At 37.7% G+C, this 20839-nt stretch overlaps 2 protein-coding genes across 7 annotated transcripts; both read left to right on the top strand.

Annotated features, from left to right (window-relative positions):
* The first annotated feature begins 1109 nt into the window (after positions 1–1109).
* LOC142639230 (uncharacterized) lies at positions 1110–11686 on the top strand. Of its 6 annotated transcripts, none has more exons than XM_075813368.1 (11): positions 1110–1338; positions 2448–2550; positions 4029–4214; positions 4424–4535; positions 4611–4644; positions 7643–7680; positions 7822–7856; positions 7951–8103; positions 8224–10757; positions 10988–11077; positions 11228–11686. In XM_075813368.1, the coding sequence occupies exons 2-11, from the start codon at positions 2480–2482 to the stop codon at positions 11293–11295; spliced, it is 3321 nt and encodes a 1106-aa protein (XP_075669483.1). In that variant the 5' UTR covers positions 1110–1338; positions 2448–2479; the 3' UTR covers positions 11296–11686. The 6 variants fall into 6 exon arrangements, with proteins under 6 accessions (XP_075669483.1, XP_075669479.1, XP_075669480.1 ...); XM_075813364.1 differs by having other exon boundaries at positions 4014–4214; XM_075813365.1 differs by having other exon boundaries at positions 1114–1331; positions 4014–4214.
* Positions 11687–17256: 5570 nt separating this feature from the next.
* LOC142639965 (uncharacterized) lies at positions 17257–19608 on the top strand. Its single transcript, XM_075814087.1, has 3 exons — positions 17257–17413; positions 18132–18757; positions 19234–19608. Exons 1-3 carry the CDS (start codon positions 17257–17259, stop codon positions 19606–19608), a joined length of 1158 nt encoding a protein of 385 aa, XP_075670202.1.
* The last annotated feature ends 1231 nt before the right edge of the window (positions 19609–20839 follow it).

Raw genomic sequence — 20839 nt, 5'->3', positions numbered from 1 at the left:
TCAAAACATAAAACTATAAAACTTATATAGAGCCACAAACAAAAATAACTTATATTATAGGTTAGTAATACTTTTGGTCCTCAAGCATTTCTTTATGTTTCAAAATGGTTCATAACCTTTTAAGTATTTTAGTTTAGTGCTTATACATTTAATTTTGTGTCAAAGGGTCCCTATTGCTAATTGTTAAATGAAAAATGGGTGGCATAGCAAATGGAAAGAGTTTCACTTGAGCGAGATATATTTATAATTTTTTTAAGGATATTTCAAATTGAGATTGTTTAATAAAATACCAAAATGTTTTAATACCAATAAAAGAGGGTTTAAAGCTTGCATTGGGGGACTCAAACCTCGAGAGGCAAATGAATACAAATCAAATTTACTAAACAAAGAGGAAAATGAATGAAAGTATTTGCAGTTTCAATACAAATGGAAAATGTTTAAAAAAATTCTCCAATATTGTTTTTACCATCATTCTCTTAAGTTTTGAAACTCCCCAACTTCCACCCCTACTATGGTCTTGATACAAGATTAGGTTAGAGTAGAAATTCTATTTTGTATCAAGACCATAGTAGGGGTGGAAGTTGGGGAGTTTCAAAACTTAAGAGAATGATGGTAAAAACTATATTAGCGAAATTTTTTAAGCATTTTCCATTTGTAGACTTGGTTGGTAATTATATCTTATATTTTTTCAGATGTAAAATTTACTTAGTTTGATTTTTATTTTTTCTCTAAACAAATTTAAAAGTAAAAGATTAAATTGAAACGTTTGGAAGGTTATGGATCATTTGAAATCATGATCTAAAGAATGTAGAGCAAAAGTGTAATATTATATTCTACATGCATTTAACTAGAAAATTTTGGTCAAAGGCTTATTGATTCGAGCATGAGAAAATTGTGATAAAAAGGGTTAATTGGAACGTTTTTTTAAAATTTTGAGATTTAAAAAGTAAGTTAGCTAGAAGGATAAAAAAGGAAAAGGAAAAAGAAAAGAAAAAGAGTACGGAGTACCGACACATGTGGAGTTGGGGGAGCGTTTAAAACACGCGTCTATAACTGAAGGCACAATAGTCAATGAGTGATGCATTAATATCATCTGGTTATGCTATTGCAAGCAAGCAAACCAACGCGCTACACACACTTCTTTTTTACTGTCTCTCTCTCTCTCTCTCTGTACTCCTCTTACTCTTTCCCCTTTCTCATCATCTAGCTCGTTTTCTTCTTCTTCTTCTTCTTCTTCTGGCAGCTTTGTACACGAATTTTTGAGTTCCCATTCAAACAAAGATCTATCTCTCTCCTACATTTTTAAAGAGAGTCATAATTTCAGATCTCAGGTATAAGGTAAACAAAACAAAACCAAAAAAAAAAAAAAAATCTAGCTTTTTCGTTTTCGTACTTTTTCTATGGATATATGGAGATTTATTCGCATTTCTCTTTGCTTTTGGGTTTTCTAATACTGCATTATTATTATTATTAGTTCCACTTTGCATTTCTTTTAATTTTCAAGCAAAACTCAAACTTTAACTAATTACTACAATACTACTGCTACTACTGTTTAATTACTCTCTTACTGCTTTGTATTCTTTTCATTATGCTCATGGTTTCTCAGATCTGAGTGCAATGCGCTTAATTATTTTTGATTATTTATAAATGTCTCATTCTGAATCTAGGCAGGCATTATTCAATTTCAAACAATTCAAAATAAACAACCAAATGAAGTAGATTTCTTTTTTTTTTGTTGTTGTTGTTGTTGTTGGGAGGATGTAAATATAATAGCATTCTGGAATTCCAACAACGATCCTACAACTACAAGGTTAGGTTCTGTGCTTTGAGACGAATCATTGTTGCTCAAATAAGCTAGTATTCTTAACAGTTTCAAGCATCATCCAATATTCGAATCCAATCTTGGACTAGTCTCTTCAATCTCTATTTTCATTCTAATCTATAGGCCTGAACTTTTTACTACCTTAGGCCATCCTCCAAACACCCAAATAGTTATTGTCTATAGTATATGATATATCTCACTCCTAAACTCCAAAACTATAAATTTCTTTTTTCTTACATGAATCCTCTGCAGTAGCATGCCAACGCTCTCTGAAATAAGAGGAATTTGAATTAGAGGAGATAAGCTTGTAGTAGATTAGGTAGTTGTCTCCTTGAGATGGATCTCTATTTAATCTACTTAACCTTAAGATAACTTATATAAATATTATATTTTTCAGTTCCAATAAAAACCTCCCCGTCTAATAGTAACGTGGAGGGTGAGGTTGCGGGTTCAAGACCCATTGGATGCTGTATGTAACTTACCAATATATCAGGCATCTAGCTGCCCTCGACACTTTCAGTATTTTCTCTGGTTATATATATACATTTGGAGTTGCATATAAAACATCCACAAACGCAGATTGGTTTTTGAGTTAATATATGCCTTTTCTTTCCTGCTTATTCAGGCTTCTTTGCTTCTACAGTAAGCTGCTTTAAAATGGAGGGTGGAATAGATGCTGATGCACCTTTAGATTATGCTGCGATTCAAATTTTGCCTAATCAAAACAGGTAAAATTTTTTCTGTAGATTATCTGAAATTTGTTGGCGGAGTTGGAGCTGACAAAAGTAGTTCACTTATTACACTTCATACATGTTAGTGAAGAATATTTAGAGAGTTCAAAAGGAGGAGCTGAAAATATTTCATAGCCCTCAGCCTATATAACTTCAAAATTGCAGATTGAAAAAAAAAAAAAAAATCCAAATATCCAAAAAAAAATTGCAAAATTAAAAACTCATCAAATGGCTACCAAAAATTATGGAAAAATCATCATAATTGCCAGGAATGTTGACAACTTAGATCATGTGGTTGTCAGAATCTAGTGACTGTGTTGGTGCTGACTTAGCGATGGAGTTCTTGTACAGGTGTTGATGTCAGCACCCTACTCTATAGGGTTGCATTAGTATGCTTTGATTCCAAGTGGAGTTGTGAGACATGAGATATTAGGGTTAAATGAAAGAAAAAAGATAAGGACAGAGAGAGAGATTTGAGAAAAATTTTAGGCTACAGTATCAACGCTTCACCTTAGCAAATATTTATATAAGTCTTCGCTGCATGATTATAAGAATACCATTAACACGCTAATTCAAAAAAACAATTAACTAGAAATAACTCTAACAAATATCAATATAATATTTATTTATATTGTGATATTAACTCTGTTGTGATTTTTTTTTTGTCTTGGAAAATATTGTTAGCTGTCTGTTTTGGCTCCACACACAGTCCCTCAAAAATTTTCTACTGATTACATAGTTATTAGAGAGGACTATATATATCAAGGCTTTAATGAAATTTTGAGAATAACCTTCCAATTTTGCATTATTTTGGAATATTGATGGCTTAACCTTTCTGTATACCATATAGTCTTTTGTTTCATCATAAGTTTTGATGGATATTGAGGTTCTGCCTTTTTGTTTCAATTTTGACTTGGAGTAGATTAATGCTGAAACATCTGGGTAAATATAGAATCTAGGGGTGTCCATGGATCAGGTTTGGATTTAGAAATAGCTCACCCATTGTCAACTGCCAATGCTCGGGTTTTAGACCGGCCACTTCCGGATACAGTTGGTTTTGCTGATGTGGCGCAGTGACAACAAGGAGCTACCAGTGGCTATTCGGGAGAATGGAGATCTCTAGATCTACACTAGAGCTGGGCGGAGATCTCTAGATCTCCGTTCCCCTTTGAGGATTCTAGAAGCCCTTCAATATCACCGTGAGATGGGTTGGGTGTGTTGGATTTTTATGTGGGAAACCTGACACTCACTGGGTTGACTTGGGTTGGATGGGTGGTTTGGGTTTTGTGGGTGTTTGGACAGTCCTAATAGAATCAAATAAGTCCTTCAAGATGGATTGAAGAGAACTTGGATTTCAGCCAGACCTATTGAGCTTATTTGAGTTGAAATGTCAAAACATGGCCACATGTGTCTATGTTTCTGTTAGTTATGATAAACTTATCTAAAATGTTTGGTGTCAGGGATGGTGGTGTTAGGTACGAGGCATTGATTTACAGTGACAACAAAGTAGAAAAACTGGCAACTGGGCTTCTTGAACAATTGTTGGCGCATGTACCAAAAGTAAATGACTTGTATGCTAAAGGTTCTGATGGTAGCTTTAAACTTCAACTTCCAGAAAACCTCAACAGTGCTGCATGGTTCACAAAATCAACTTTGAACAGGTTCTTATCATTTAAGTTTCTTGTCCTATTTTATTATTATTTGGATGTTTTCTTTTGTATATTTTTTGTGTACTAGGATTGGGCCCCTCGCTTTGTTCTTTTTATTTAAATATTGAATTAGAAAAAAATATCTCTCATTTGATGTATTTTTAACGAAAATGTTGGTATCTATTGCTCTTAATTGTACATATCTTATTCTTTCTTCTCAGATTCCTATGTATTATTGGTTCAGCGGATTTACTAGAGGTCACTAAAGCTATTGAAGATGAGATGATTCAATTGGAGGAAGCCAAAAAATTTCATCTCTCTTTATACAGCCAGGTGTATTTTCTGTCCTTATATAAATTGATATTTTAATGTGTATGGTTGTTCACCAACAAAAATTTTCCTTCTCAGGACTGTCACGATCAATTTGGAAGTTCGGAAGCAGGTAATTTTTACCATAGTGTTATCATTCAAGGAAATTTGGTGTATTAAACACAGTTGTGTTATTCTCACATGTTTTTGTTATTATAAACTCCTCTCCCCTTTTTGATATCTTTGTAACACGGTAATTATAGAAAATTGTTCTTAGAAAATTAAATTAATTAACCCTAATACATATGTATTATTTATAGTTTAAGGATAAAATATAATGTTATCGAAATACCCTCACTACTTTTACAATATTACTCATAACACTCCTTGATGACATCCTCACAATAAACATCAATGAATGCAAATGTGTTGGTTTAATTGAATGTGTTACGAGTAAACGTGTATTTAGGGTTTCTTAGTCAGCCCCCTAACACACAAAAATATTATATATGCCCCTGACATATATAATAATCCATAACACTTTCCCTCAAGTTAGAGAGTATATCATATAATCCCAGCTTGTTACATAATAAATCCAAATGAGTTTTACATCAAGCTGTGGTAAACATATCAGCAATTTGGACTCTCTTAGAAACATATGGAGTAGTAATTACACCATCTTCTACTTTCTGCCGAGTAATGTGACAATCTACTTCAGTCATGGAACATAGGATTGGAGGCAATGCGAATTGTTGCTTGATTATCACAATGCATAGTCATTGGCAACTTCATATCAAATTTTTATTCCTCAAGTAAATGCTTAATCCACATAAGCTTACATGATGTGTGTGCCATGGCTCTATACTCAGCCACTGCACTAGATCTGGCTACAACGATTTGTTTCTTACTTTTCCAAGTAATCAGGTTTGCTCCTAGAAAAGTGCAATATCCAGTAGTGGATTTTCTGTTTGAAGGTGACTACCCAATCTGCACCTGTAAAGGCTTCTACCTGTAGTTGACCATTAGCTTTATACAAGAGACCATAGGCTTGATGTGCTTTAAGGTGCCTCACAATCTGAATAACTGCCTCTCAATGTGGAAGACGAGGAGCTTTCATGTACTGGCTCTCAACACTAACTGCAAATGATATATCTGGGTGACAACTATATCATTTTGGATATTTTCAAAATACTCTCACTACCTTGCCAGGCTTGCAGCTTGGCAAGGTGCTCTCAATAAACATCGTAATATATCATTTTAGAGGGCTGTACCACATTGCATCATGTGGTGTGCTGAGAACAAACAGTTTTGAGGGATGTGAACACTCTATCCTTGAAATTAAATCCTTCTTATTTTGTACATTACAGGATTGGAGTTTGGCTTTTCATTGTGTTCCTTGCTTCTCCTTTTTAGATTTGCTTGAGCACTGTAATTTGTAAGTCTGTTTGTACTGCTCCCTGTGTACACCCCCGGTGTACTCGGGTTTCTTTTCCTATTTCAATAAAATCTTTTTGTTACGTGTTAAAATAAAAACTAAAAAAACACTCTCCTTGAAGCTAGGGCATATATGTCATGTAGTCCCAGTTCGTTACATAACAAATCTAAGCAAGTCTTGCACACTGGTTTGTGAAAAAAATAAAAAACTTGAGCCCCTATAGAGACATGTGGAGTAGCAGTCCCACCACTTTCCAGTTTCCACTCTTTCTCAGACTAAGTGACTATCCACCTCTATATGTTTGGTTCAATCATGGAACACTGGGTTGGAAGTGATACGAATTGCTATGTAATTGTCATAATATAGTGATGGTAGCTTCACATCAAACTTCAACACCTCTAGAAGATGTTTAATCCGCACAAGCTTACATGACATATGAGCCAACCTCTGCATTTGAATGTGAGACAACACTCTGTTCTTACTCGTCCAAGTAATCAAGTTCCTTCCTAGGAAAGAGCAATTATGCTGCTTACTTGTCCAAGTAATAATTTTCCTCCGAAGAAAAAGTAATATCATGTAGTAGATCTCCTATCTAAGGGTGATCCTAGTAAAACAAAGAGAGAATAAAAAAGAAATAAAGAAGGTAGTATTGATCAAGACTAGAGTCAAATCAAATCCCTTGCTCTGATACCATGTTGGTGAAAAGGAAGATTTAAATAAGGAGAAAAGTATGAGAGGGAAGTGGCTGTTTCTATATTTCAGTCCTCACCCAATCCATTCCATATATATATGAGAAAATTTACAAAATATTACAAAGAATATTGTGATGGTGACATTTGGTAGGGAGACCTCAACAGTAGTTTTTTCTATAGAAAGATGCATTTCTCTTTTTTCCAAAGAATGCCCAAAAAGTAACATAACTTTCCCAGATCTTTAGTCCAAAACAAAGTATGAAGAAATACCTTTAACTCAGCAATTTCCTTCTGGTTGTCACTAGTCTCCAAGGCCGTCCAAACTTCCCAAAGCCATAAAACATATCAACTTTAACAAATCAACAAAGAAGTTTTTAAAAAAGCAATATGTGTAGGGATGAGTCTCTCAAAATTCACAAAACCAAAGAGAACAAAAAAAGGGCAGAAGAAGACCGAAAATAACATTAGTTGAAGTAACCAAAAAGGACATGGCAATCAAGGAGGTAATGTAGAGTATGACTTTGGATAGAGTAGAATGGGGAAAAAAATACATGTGGCTAACCTTGATTAGTTTGTTGAGGATTCATAGCAGATCCCAAAATTTTGACTGTAATGATTGTGGTTCTCAATGGGCTATACTAGAGTTTGTAATGGTGGAGGGGTGGGCTTAAGTGTATTATATAGCATACCACAAAATTGAATTTTATATAATAAAGTTAATCATTTAATGGCTAAAATTCACATTTGTTTTTGCTTTGTAAAACCTCCAAAAAGTGTGCATTGAGCTTATTGAAAAGCTCCAAAAAGTGCACCATAGTGCTTCTTCAAATGTGCCTCAATTTGCAAAAATTGCAGAAGCTTTGGCGCTCTGCGCTTCCTGCTTAAGTGCACTTTTACCAGCACTGATTTTGAGACTGAGGCTTGGTTGTTGTTGTATTAGGTGAAATCTTTGACTTCCAGGGTTTAGTAAACGTTTAATGGTTTTAGCTTTCCACTTTTGACAGATAGCTGTAACTCTAAGGATGTGGAACCAAGATCCAAAGTAATTGCTCTTCCCTTTGTACATTTTTTTAATTTAGTCTGATTTCGCTGTTTAGATATTTAAAAGTTCATCTTGTTCATTTATCCATATAATCATATTTCATTTACTATGAGCGGTTGACAATTTGTTGCATGCAAACAGCCTGAAGTTAAGATTGCACCATCAGATGTTTCAAAGTATGTCCTGTTCTTTGTTATGTTTCATTTAGCAGTTTTATATATATTTATTTATTTTGCATCACCACTGAGCTATTGAAAATTATCCTCGCAGAAATGAACTGTTGCGAGCTATGGACTTAAGGCTCACAGCATTAAGAGGGGACTTAGCTGCTGCTTTTAAGAAGGCTGTTGGTGCTACCTGCTCCTATAAAGAAATCACTGATTTAGCACAATTTTTAGAACATTTTGGTGCAACAGCTTTGAAGTAAGTTGCCTACCAAAGTAAAGGTTGCAATGTTGATTGAACAATGTGGTTCTACATAATTTATGGTCATATGGTAAATGAAATTCCTTTGGAACTGAATAAGATTACAATCCATGGCAGGAAATCTTTTTGCAAATTTGTAGAACTGAATGAGGAGAGCCAGAGTGCTGATCCTCTAAATGATGACAAGTCCTCGTTCACACACAATTCAAGGACTGACAATGTAAACAAGAAAGATGGTAGTACTTGGACATCAAAACCTGTACATTCAGTTATACCAATAAAATATGGCGTTTCACCAGCAAAAGTTGCCCAGATTGAGCGAGAGGGCTCAACAGAAAGCGAGGAGTTTTCTGACTCAAGTGATGAGTATCAAACATCTGCTGAAAGAAGTCGAACTCTTATAAGATCTGCATCACCCAGGCGGTCAGCATCTCCGATGCGGAGGATTCAAATAGGAAGAACTGGATCACGGAGGGCCACTGCATTAACAATTAAGAGCCTCAATTGTTTTCCTGCTAGAGAGAGGGCATTGTCTCATAGAGACATAGCTACAAACAATAGTGAAGACGAAGGATTTGAACAACCCATTAAGAAACCTGAGATAAATGTGCAAAGAATCAGTGTTCAAGATGCCATAAATCTTTTTGAAAGCAAACAGAGGGATCATGCTACAGATATTCAGAAACGGAGGTCATTAACAAATATCTCTATCTGTGCAAATAAATCTGTACTGAGAAGATGGAGTTCAGGTATGGGTGAAGCTTCCTCCCAATGTCTGCCAGAAATTGTTTCTGAAGACTCTTTTCCAGAGACTCCCAATAACGTCGCAGATGGTGAGATTTCAATATCTTCAGTAGGAGTGACATTAGAGTCAGAATGTATACCTGGAGGTCACAATCTTGTTGAGACATCTGAAGTAGATGTAGGGCTAGAAAAGGGAGAAGAAAAAGCATATGATCCAATAGATATTCAAGCAGACATGAATGTTTTGGAAACTGATGCTAAAGAAATCCAAGGAGAAGAAATTATTGGAAAATTAACAGCCTCAGATGAATGGAATCGGCAAAAGGAAGCAGAGTTAAGTCAGATGTTGATGAAAATAACTGAAAATAAGCCTGTTAGATATGCTAAGCCTCAAAGTAGCAGAAATAAAAAGGTTTCTTCTGAGAAGAGAGGTGGGTTTTATGACCACTACAGGGAGAAGCGGGATGAAAAACTTCGAGGTGAGAATGCTAAAAGGCGAGCAGAGAAAGAAGTGCAATTTAGAGAAATGCAGCAAATTCTTAATGAGAGAAAAGCTGAAATGGCCTCCACAAATGGGAATGATGTTGGTAAAAAACATGCTATTCGCAAACCCCAAAAACCACATAAAAGTTCATCTCAACCTGTAAATGCCAGAAAAGAAACCTCGAAGCCATCTGTTACAAAGAAGGTTTCATCTAAAGCATCAACCCTGCCAGCTACGCGCAAATCATGGCCATCAACACCATCACCAAGAGCCACAGGGGCATCACCAGGTAAAATCATATGTTCTGTTGGCACTACACCAGCACGTCAGAAATTCAACCCAGCACCATCAGTCCCTCGAGCAAGCCCTAGAGTGGAAAAATCCCAGCTGGGGCAGAGAAATGTAAAGGATACACGAAGTGATCATGTCAGGAATGTAAAGGGTGTGAATGAGAAAAGGCAGGAAAGGGTGACAACCTCTTACAAAACAACCAAAACGAAAGTTGTGAGAGTTTCTGGAGATTGTTCTAGTATAGATTCCACAAAGCCTAGTTTCTATAACAAAATCACCCGGAAAAGCAGTGTGGTCCCACTGGAATCAAAACCTTTTCTCCGTAAGGGTTCTCGGAGTGCCCCTGCTATTGGTCCTGTTAACAAGAAAAAGCATTCTCCTCAGGTGGAGGAATGTCTGACAAACTGTCAAAACTTAGTGGAAGCTCAAGAAAGTGAGGTAATTGTTAATGCTTCAGATCTGGTCAGTCAGCATCAAGAGGGAGATGATGTTTCATTGGGTCTTCATGATGTTATACAACCTGAAACTCAGGTAAATAGTGACTGGCAATGTGGTGAGACTGAGAACTCTAACCCACTTGCTGCTGATGGAGATAATGTCTTCAAAATTCAGGAAGTTTCTTCATCAAAATCTCAAGTTGAGGAAGAATCAATTGTTTCCGCCATGGCGTGGGTGGAAATAGAAGAGCATCAGGAACTGCCCATTCCATGTAATGTCAGCACATCTCAACTTGCATCTCCAGCCAATGTTGAACCTGTTGGATTGTCAATACGTGTACGTCATTCTTTGTCCCAGATGCTGCAAGAAGAAAGTAGTGAACCTGATACTATTGAGTGGGGAAATGCTGAAAATCCTCCCATCATGGTCTGCCAAAAAGATGCCCCAAAAGGATTGAAAAGGCTCTTGAATTTTGCTCGGAAGAGCAAAGGGGATGCCAGTAGTACTGGTTGGTCTAGTCCATCTGTCTTCTCTGAAGGAGAGGATGATGCTGAGGAATCTAAACCTTTAAGTAAGAGAAATGCTGACAATTTTCTTAGAAAGGCTGCTCTTCAAGCAAAGAACTTTGCACAGCAAAAGACTTCATTATGTGAAAGCATTGAAAGAAATTTGGATGCTCGTGAACTACTCCCTGGTATATTTTCCTCTTTACCTTTTCTTTTTTTATTTTTATTTATTATTATTTTTTGTTTTGTTTTGTTTTGTTGTTTTTTTGTTGTTTTTAGTTTATTTCATCCTTGTTGGTCCTAACATTTCATCCTGATCTTCTTGAACTCCCCACATTTGGGAGTATTGCTTACTAAAATAGTTTGATATGTTTCTATTTGAGTCCAATGCTTTATACCATGGCTATTTTGCATGCAGCTCAATCAAATTTAAGCAAAGTGAATGACCCCTTTTCTTCTCAAAAGTTGCAAGAGAGCTGTGACTCAGCTGTGGTCCCCACAACCAAAGGTTAGTGTTCATCTATGATCTGGAGTATTGTACATCCTTATCAAATTCCTGTATGCTTTGGTGTTATACAGGTTCTTTGCATTTCTCACTCTAGTGTTATATTTTACTAATGTTTATTGATCCTGATATTCCAGTTTTTTTATGTTTCAGCCACGAGGTCATTCTTCTCTCTTTCAGCATTTAGGGGCAGTAAACCAAGTGAGACAAAGCTACGGTAATGCGAAGGATGATTGTATAATGAGCCGTGTTTATTTACCTTCTCTCCTATGCCATATGCAGGTGAAATTGGATCAAAGCAAAATTTATCATGCTTTTGTGATGCTATTGCATGCACTAGATATTGTGCTCTACATGCACAGATCAGGGAGTCATCCCTATGCTTCTGCAGGTCAGGTTGGTTAAAGAAGTGGGGCTCTGTAAATTCAGAAGTATCATGATGTTTGATTTTGCATCCGGCTGAACGTTTGGTTGCTTCCTTGTAAAGCTTTGATGTCAAACGTTAATCAAATTATAATTAGTGTACTTCAATAATTTCACCATATATTAGAATACTGCTGTACGTACAATAACAACAAAATAATTAGGCTTTGCTTAGGTTTGAGTCGTGCATATGGCTTGGTTCATTTATTGCTGCATAATATGCTCGCTCCATAGGGAACCATAGGGGAGCATGTTTTCCGGAACAATGGAAAAAGTAGTGGCTTGGGTTGTCGATCTTAAAGTTCTGGCTCTCCTTAGGCTGTCACTTTATGGTCCTGTTCTAACTTCTAAACCCCCTCCTTAGCCAAAAAAATGTGTACAAATTCCTTCTGCCTAACTAGTTTGGTTCGCTGAAAAACTTTCTGTAAAGATAGTTTTTTATATTTTCTAATGTTTGGTAGCACAAAAAAAAAACTGGTCAACGGAAAACTATCTTTAGTCAATGAAAAATCTTAATAAAAATAATGCTTATTTTCTATAGGTTGTTTTTCAAAAAAAAAAAAAAATGGAAAACAATCTCTCAAGGTACGCTCTCTTACTCTTTCACTTTTTTTTTTTTTTCCCTCACACCCTCACTGTCACTAACTTTGGTCTCCCCTCTTCTATAGATCTCTCTCTCTCTCTCTCTCTCTCTTTCTCTCTCACTCTCTCTCTCTTTATGTTTCTCTTCCCCTTTATAACACAGTTCTTTAATTAGATTTTTTTCCCCTCATTGCTTAGTAATTATTTCATTCCTCTCTACAAACTTGTAGAAGAGAACATATTGGGAGTTGTAATTATTTCATTCCTCTCTCCCAAAATTCCAATTCTTTACTTTGAATTTTAAACTTGATTTTATTTTTTTCTCTAAGAAATTTTTGGTTTGATGGATTACAGGTAGTTTTTTTTTTTGCACATAAAAGTGCTAAAAAAAATATAAAAAATAAAGAAGAAGAAGAATGAATGAATGAAGTAAAAGACGAACATTTTAAACATGGTGTCGGCTCTAAATTGCTTTTACATAGGATAATCTTTATGGTAAATTAATAATATTGTTATATAATGAATGATAATTGTTTAGGGGAAATGTATTTGTTGGTAGATACATTATGTAGATACTATACAATAATAATATATTATGTAGATACATTATATAAATACATAATATCGAGTAATATTAAAGACTTGTGGTTGACCATAATTGACAATTAGTGTACCAGCAAAAAGAATAGAGAATTAAAAGTTATTGTTATTTGTACTTATTAAAGATGTATTCCCATGTCAATCTTATGTATATAGACAAATGGTTATGTATTGTTCATAAATATGAGCAAGATGAGTGGTAGAAATCATGAAAATTTGACAACTAATTTTGATTGTATCTATTGTCAAAATTTTAGTATGAAAATCAAATTCATTCATGATTTTTTTTTATTTTAAATTTTAAATTTTAAATTTTAAATTTATTGATTATATTAATTGGTTTACATAATACACATGTTTTAAATTACACAAGAAATATAAAAAATAAAAATAAAAATTTGCATACCAAACATCAGAAAATATTTTCAAGGTCGTTACCAAACACTGAAAAATAATACAGTTTTCTAGAAAATGCTTTTTGGAAAATGAACCATTTTTCAGAAAATGTTTATACTGAAACAAACAGAACGGTTGTTCCTTTAAAAAAAAAATTAAAAGGTTGTTATTTTAGTGCGGAAGGAAAAGAAAGAAAACTAGATCTTCTTTTGACAGAAAAGAAAACTAATTTCGTTGTGAACAAAGTTTCTTTTCAAACTAGTTTGGAGAGAAACCTTACAAACTTATCATATATATATATATATATATATATATTTATACTGAGTGTGAATTTTGAAAATCTAATTGTTAGATTGTATGTTCTTATTACATCCTTAATGCTTTCAATTTTAGAAAATCAAAGATCAATTACTATGTTATCAAATAATTGTTATAATTTCAAGTTTTTATAATCTAAAGTTGTATATAAAAATAAGTTAATTGATCAAATAGATTTGAACAAAATTTGATATGCATGTTAAGAACATAAGGAACATGAAATTTAACGGTTAGATTTTCAAAATTTACACTTAAAAAAGAAATATATGAGAAGTTTGAAAATTTTTTCTTTAAACTAGTTTAGAGGGGAATTTTGTTTTTTGATTGTTGGTAGTAATAGCAACTAATGCTTGTCAATTTGGTTTCGTTAAAATAAGAGGCCTTATAAACCGGTAGAGAACTACTGCTTATATATAATATAGAGTGGGCCACCACGAACCCACAACCCAAGGAATAAGAATAAGCAGATCATTAAAAATAAAGAGAGGTGCTACGTCCACAACATTTTTACAACAAATCATAGGTGGTTAGTTGTTATTGGTTCAAATTTGAACCTAACACTAAGATTACTTTTTTGTCCCAACAATAACAACCAGTAACATCCTGCCACTTAGGATTTGTTGTAAAAATGTTGTGGACATATCATTTCTCAAAAATAAAAAGATGATAAAGGCAAGCTATCTTAAATGATTGTAAGCTAAAATGATAGTAGAATCGATCGTCATATGAACGAACTCCTCTCTTGATTAATAAAATTTGTTATTAGAGCATTTGCATCTGATTTTTTCAAAAAATTTCATTTTACCATCTCAAAAGTTTCTTTATCTATTATATCATACTATTTACAACACACCAACATCCTAACTTTTATTTTCCTATATAACACATTAAAATAATATATATCTACACAATAAAATATATAACACAAAACCATCTCTATTATTTTTATTAATAAAAAATTAGAAACACAATAAAATAATATTATTTAAGAAAACAATCTTGATACAGTAACCTCTTACCTGTAAGAGGCTACTGTAGCATAGTGTTATATTTTTTTTACAATTACAACTTGGGGTAATGCTTGCTTTTAGTGTTTGAAGATGGTATAATACAATTTTGGGGCTTGTACTAATGCTCTTAATATGTCTAACAAGAGTGGTTATGTGCCCAAAAATACGCTGTTTTGACCTTGGAGTTTGGAGTAAGAGAATGACCTTAACTTGTTATTCCCATATTTGTTCAAGTGGTAGGATAAAGAAAAGCTTTAGCACGCGTTGTTGAAGAAACATTTTTAGTCCAAATCTATTTTAAGAATTGAATTCTATCAACACTTCACCCTATAAATAGTGCAAACATGTCTACGAGATTTGATGTGTTGAATCGAGGTTTGGATAGGTCTCCACTCCTTATTTTGAGGATTTGGCTTGCCCATTGTTATTGGGTACAATAAAAGTTTGGATAGTTAAATCGATCGTCCCCTGAATGAAATTTCTACCTCGGTTGAAAAACTTTGTTATTATTATGAATAACAAGTGTGGTTATGTGCCCAAAAATATGCAATTGTCACTTAGGAGTAAAGAATGACCCTGACTTGTTATTCACATATCTGTTTTCAAGTGGTAGGAATGTAGGATAAATAAAAGATCAATCATGCGATGTTGAAGAGGGATTTTCCTACCGAATATAATGTCAAAATTGAATTATATCAGTTTTTCATCCTACAAACAATGCATACTTTTTTAAGAGAAGTAATTTTTGAAACGAGACTTGGAAATGTCTCCACTCCTTATTTTGAGGATCTGAATTGCCCTTTGTCATTGGGTACAATAACAGTTTGGATAATAGAATTGATCATTCTATGAACGAAACTCCTCTCCTTATTGATAAACTTTGTTATTATTATGTCTAACAAAAGTGGTTATGTGCCCAAAAATACTCAATTGTCTCTATCGTGACGTCATGAATTGTTTAGGGGTTAAAATCTCATTGGCGAAAATGTTGACATCAGATTGCGGTCTTAACTGCGTAGGAATATGAACAAAACACGTGGAAGAGACAACAAATGTTGCCGATATCAGAGTTGCTTACCGACGGTCCTTCAACCAACCTCGGCTGAATGTTGCTACCATCACCTAACTTATGCTAATTTGCAGGAGATACAAGATAAAGATTAGACAGGAACTCAAGATAACCTATTTGAATACAGCCACTGCATAATCCTTGAGATAGCACAGAAGTTTCGATTGGTTTCTTATGTATTTGAATTTGGATAATGGATCTATTCAATTGTAACGAATTAATCCATATAGGTCATGGTGACAATGCTTGATGGTGACAATGGTGACAATGTTGAGATCCTTGATGTTGTGTTTATTAATGAAAATCTCTCCTGGACAAATGCATAGTTCATTATTACTTATTTTCTTGTAACCATATGATGAGGATGATTTTACAATTAGCTCTTGACGTTTTAAAAAGGCGACGGGATAACGAGCTCGCCAGCACTACTCATCAAACCGCCTTCCTTTGACGACCGCGGCTCTGCCTCATATCTGACGGCATTAGGCTGAAGGGAGAAAGCTGATAGAATCAAGGCTGAAGGGGGAAAGCTGAAGAGATCAAGCTAAAGGTTGTAAGCTGACGACATTAAGAAGGAAAAAGCTGACGGAGGGAAAAGCTGAAGGGGATAAGCAAACCTTTGTCCATAACCTTGCTTGCCCTCCACGCATATGGGTATAAAGAAAGTTCTTGTGCTACACGTTTGACCCTAATTAAAGAGATTTCTATAAGGAAAAGAGCTCTAAGGGATACGCAAAATCCACGAGTTACTCTCCTAGAAGGAAAGTAACTCGTGGCCAAGGCGTAGATTTCGACCCTACGTTACTATAAATACCCCAAAGCCCTTATAAACCAAGGTACGAATAATTCACCTCAGCTCTAGTACTTTAGAGTTGCGAATAAGAGATTTCCTTTAACTTGACTGTTGGAGGGTATTTGGCCGGTACCTCACCGGTACTCCTCTTAAGGTCTTCAGCTTTCGTGTTGTGCAGGTTCTTCATCGGGAGCATGTGAGGACCGTGTGGCTCACTGACGATTTTTGGCATCATCAGTTGGCGTCGTCTGTAGGAAACTTAGCGACTTATAAAGCCGTGCTATCGCTTCCCAGACAGAGTTGCATGGTATTCACTCGCTCGATGGCGACCACTAACAACGTTCAAGGAGACGAACCATACACAACGGCACTCGAAAGGCAAGTCCAAACTCTAGCCGCCGTCGTGGAACGCCTCATTAAACAAAACCAAGAATTGGAAGAATAATTGCGTCAAAAGAACGCGGGTGCTATCACCTAGGAAGAAGATCAAGAAGGAATCAGCGCGGAAAGAAGGAACTAGGAGCGACCGGAAGGCAGCAATGCCCCTAGCAGGCCGAAGCGATAAGACACTAACTTGCCATCTGTCACCGATACTGTCCCACCTCATATAGTCGCTGAGATGCAGATGATGAAGGAGCAAATGGACTGCATGATGAACGCCCTCAAGGGACGGGTGTCCAACGATCTTGATGATTTGGTCCAGCGAACCGACTCGCCCTTCACAGCGTCGGTTAGTTCATTCCCCTTTCCACAAAAGTTTCGCATGTCGCAAGTCGAAAGCTATAACGGGTATAAGGACCCCTTAGATCATTTGGAGTCCTTCAAGATCCTAATGCACCTTCAGGGGGTGCCGGACGCGATCATGTGCAGAGCCTTCCCTACAACGCTGAAGGGGCCCGCAAGGATTTGGTTTAGTAGGCTGACGCCCAACTCCATTGGTACCTTCAAGGAGTTAAGCGCCTAATTCGCCTTGCATTTCATTGGAGGGCACATGTATAAGAAATCCACCACATGCTTGATGAACATCAAGCAGCCAGAAGATGAGACGTTGAGGTCCTACATAGCTCACTTTAACAAAGAGGCTCTCTCGATCGACGAAGCAGACGACAAGATACTTGTAGCAGTGTTCACCAATGGGCTACGGAAGGGTAAGTTCCTATTCTCCCTATATAAGAACGACCCAGAGACCATGTCAGATGTGCTCTATTGGGTGACTAAGTACATGAACGCAGAAGACGCATTGTTGGCTCGAGAAGAGAAGCCAAAAAAAAGGGAGAGACAGGAAGACGCATGATCGGATAGGGGCGAAAGAAGGCTAGAAGTAAAGAACGACGGGATGATCGATGCCCCAGACCACTCGCAGGGAGATTCACAAGCTTCACCCCGTTGACCACTCCTATCGACCAGGTACTAATGCAGATTAAAGATGAAGGAGCCTTGACATTTCCCGGCAAGCTAAAGGGAGGTCCCAACAAGAGGCCAAGGGACAAATATTTTCGCTTTTATCGAGATCATGGTCACGACACAGCTGACTGCTACGACCTGAAGCAACAAAAAGAAGCTCTCATCAGACAAGGAAGGCTGTAGAGGTTCGTTAGCAAGGAGAAAACGGACCCGCCACAAGATCAAGCTCGTCGACGGCTTAGATAGCCCCTAGGAGATATAAAGATGATTGTAGGGGGCACCGCGACCGCTGGGTCATCAAAGAAAGCCTGGAAGACATACCTCAGAATGGTTCAGAACATCCGGATGATAGGTTCCGTACCCAAAATGTCGTGAATTGACAATCCTTCCATCGAATTCTCAGAAGAAGATGCACGGCGTCTTCACCATCCCCATGATGACGCGTTTGTCGTCACCATACAGGCAGGAGACTACAACATGCCCGAATTCTTGTCAACAACGGCAGCTCGGCAGACATCCTCTATTACCCCGCATTCCAGCAGATGGGGATTGATAGGGAGCGGCTAGTTCCGACTAACACCCCGCTCGTCGGCTTTGGAGGAACGAGGGTATTTTCCCTTGGCGTCGTCACTTTGGCTGTAACTGTTGGAGATTTCCCTCAGCGGATCACCAAGAATGTAGCATTCCTATTGGTTGATTACTCGTCGGCCTACAATGCCATCATAGGACATCCCACCCTTAACTCGTGGAAGGCTGTAACCTCAACCTACCATTTGATGATAAAATTCCCTACTGATTATGGAGTAGAAGAATTGAGAAGAGATCAGGTGGCTGCATGCGAGTGTTACGTAGCTATGATGGAGATGGATGACCACCTTCAGGCCATGAGCATAGAAGAACGTTGGGCAGCGACGGAGCCCGTGGAGAGACTCAAAGATGTATTTCTCGATGACTCCCAACTAGAGCAGACAACCAAGATCGGCACCCTTGTAGACCCGACGGTACGTCAAGAACTTGCGACCTTCCTAAAAGAAAATCGGGACGTGTTCGCTTGGAGCCATGAAGACATGCCAGGAATTGACCCGACGGTAATGGTGCACAGGTTGAACGTGTTGCCATCCTTTTCGCCCGTCCGCCAAAAGAAAAGGATTTTCGCCCAAGAGAGAGATTGAGTGGTGGCAGAAGAAGTCCGCAAGCTCCAAGAGGCGGGATTCATTAGGGAAGTTTACTACCCTGATTGGTTGGCGAACGTCGTGATGGTCAAAAAGAGCAACGAAAATTGGAGCATGTGTGTCGACTTCACAGACCTAAACAAAGCATGCCCCAAAGATAGCTACCTCCTTTCGCGGGTCGACATCCTGGTAGACTCCACGGCTCAACACCAGCTGCTAAGCTTCATGGACGCGTTTTCCAAATACAACCAATCCAAATGGATGAAGCTGATCAGAAGAAGACTTCGTTTGTAACAAGCCAAGGCCTTTTTTGTTACAAAGTCATGCCCTTCGGCTTGAAAAACGTTGGTGCAACATATCAAAGGCTCATGAACAAGATGTTCGAACAACAGATTGGAAGAAACGTCCAAGTATATGTCGATGACATGCTAGTGAAAAGCAGAAGGGAGGAAGATCACTCGGAGGATCTCAAGGAAACCTTCGATACTCTTCGCTTCTACAACATGAAACTTAACCCAGGCAAGTGTGCCTTCGGAGTGACGGCGGGAAATTTCTTAGGATATATGGTGTCCCAAAGAGGTATCGAGGCCAACCCGGACAAGATCCGGGCTATAATGGAAATGGCACCTCCTAAAAATGTGAAGGAAGTGCAAAGCCTTAATGACAAGGTCGCCGCGCTTAATAGATTCGTATTAAGGGCAACAGATAAATGTCTACCATTCTTCCGCACACTGAAGAAGTCTTTTGAGTGGACGACCGAATGTTAACAAGCGTTCGAATATCCGAAGGCCTACCTCTTTTCACCACCGCTACTAAGTCCTTCACAACCAGGAGAAGAATTGTTTCTCTATCTGGCCGTCTCCCCGGCCGTCGTCAGTGTAGCCTTAGTCAGAGAAGACGATAGGGTGCAAAGGCCCGTATACTATGCCAGCCGGGCACTTTATGGCGTAGAAGGAAGATACCCACCGATGGAAAAGCTCGCCTTCGCTCTATTTATGGCTGCCCGCAAGCTCAAGCCGTACTTTCAAGCCCATACCATGGTTGTCCTGACTGACAAGCCCCTACGACGAGCAATGAGCAGCCCAGAAGCTGCAGGACACGTGGCCTTATGGGCAATAGAGCTAAGCGGGTTTGACATAAAATATCGCCCACGTACCGCCATCATGGGACAAGTGGTCGCTAACTTTATTGCGGAGTTCACCAATGTAGAAGGCCAGAAGCAGAATATCCCCAATGGAGTGTGTTCATGGACAGATCGTCAAACAAAAGGGCTGGCGGAGCAGGGGTCGTACTTCAGTCTTTGGAGGGTGACAAGATCGAATGCATGGTTCGACTTGACTTTCCTACGACTAACAATGAAGCGGAATATGAAGCCCTCATAGCAGGTTTAGATCTAGCCAAAGCAGTAGGAGCTGCAAACATGGTGATCCATTGCGACTCTCAAGTCGTCACTAATCAGGTAAACGACGACCATGAATGTAAGGGAGAAAGGATGAAGAGGTATTTGGAGCAAGCAAAGAGAAGGGTGAATGAGCTGTAGGTAAGGGTCGTTCAAATCCCAAGGAGAGAAAATGAGCAAGCCGACCGCCTTGCTAAAACCACGTCAGCAGAATACACGACCGCTCCCGACAAGGTACTATCCTTTATTTAGCTCTCACCACTGATAGACGTCATCGATGTACAGGAGATAGGATCCGAAAGCAATTGGACCACCCTTTAGCTTCCTACCTAAGAGACGGCACCTTGCTTGAAGGGAAGGAAGCCGCAAGGAACCTAAAGGTCCAGGCGTCGCGATTTGTCTTGATAAGGGACGTCTTGTACAAAAGGGGTTTCTCCAGACCATACCTGAGATGCCTAGGACCCGAAGAAGCGGATTATGTCATGAGAGAAGTACAAGAAGGGATTTGCGGCAATCATTCAAGGTTAAGGTCGTTGGTGCATAAATTAATCCGGGCTGGATATTACTGACCGACCATGCAGAAGGACGCTCAGACGTAT

Source organism: Castanea sativa, chromosome 6 (assembly GCF_040712315.1).
Source record: "Castanea sativa cultivar Marrone di Chiusa Pesio chromosome 6, ASM4071231v1".
Taxonomy (NCBI): Eukaryota; Viridiplantae; Streptophyta; class Magnoliopsida; order Fagales; family Fagaceae; genus Castanea; species Castanea sativa.
Note: the sequence above shows the minus strand (reverse complement) of the source record. Positions and strands in the feature narration are given on the sequence as shown.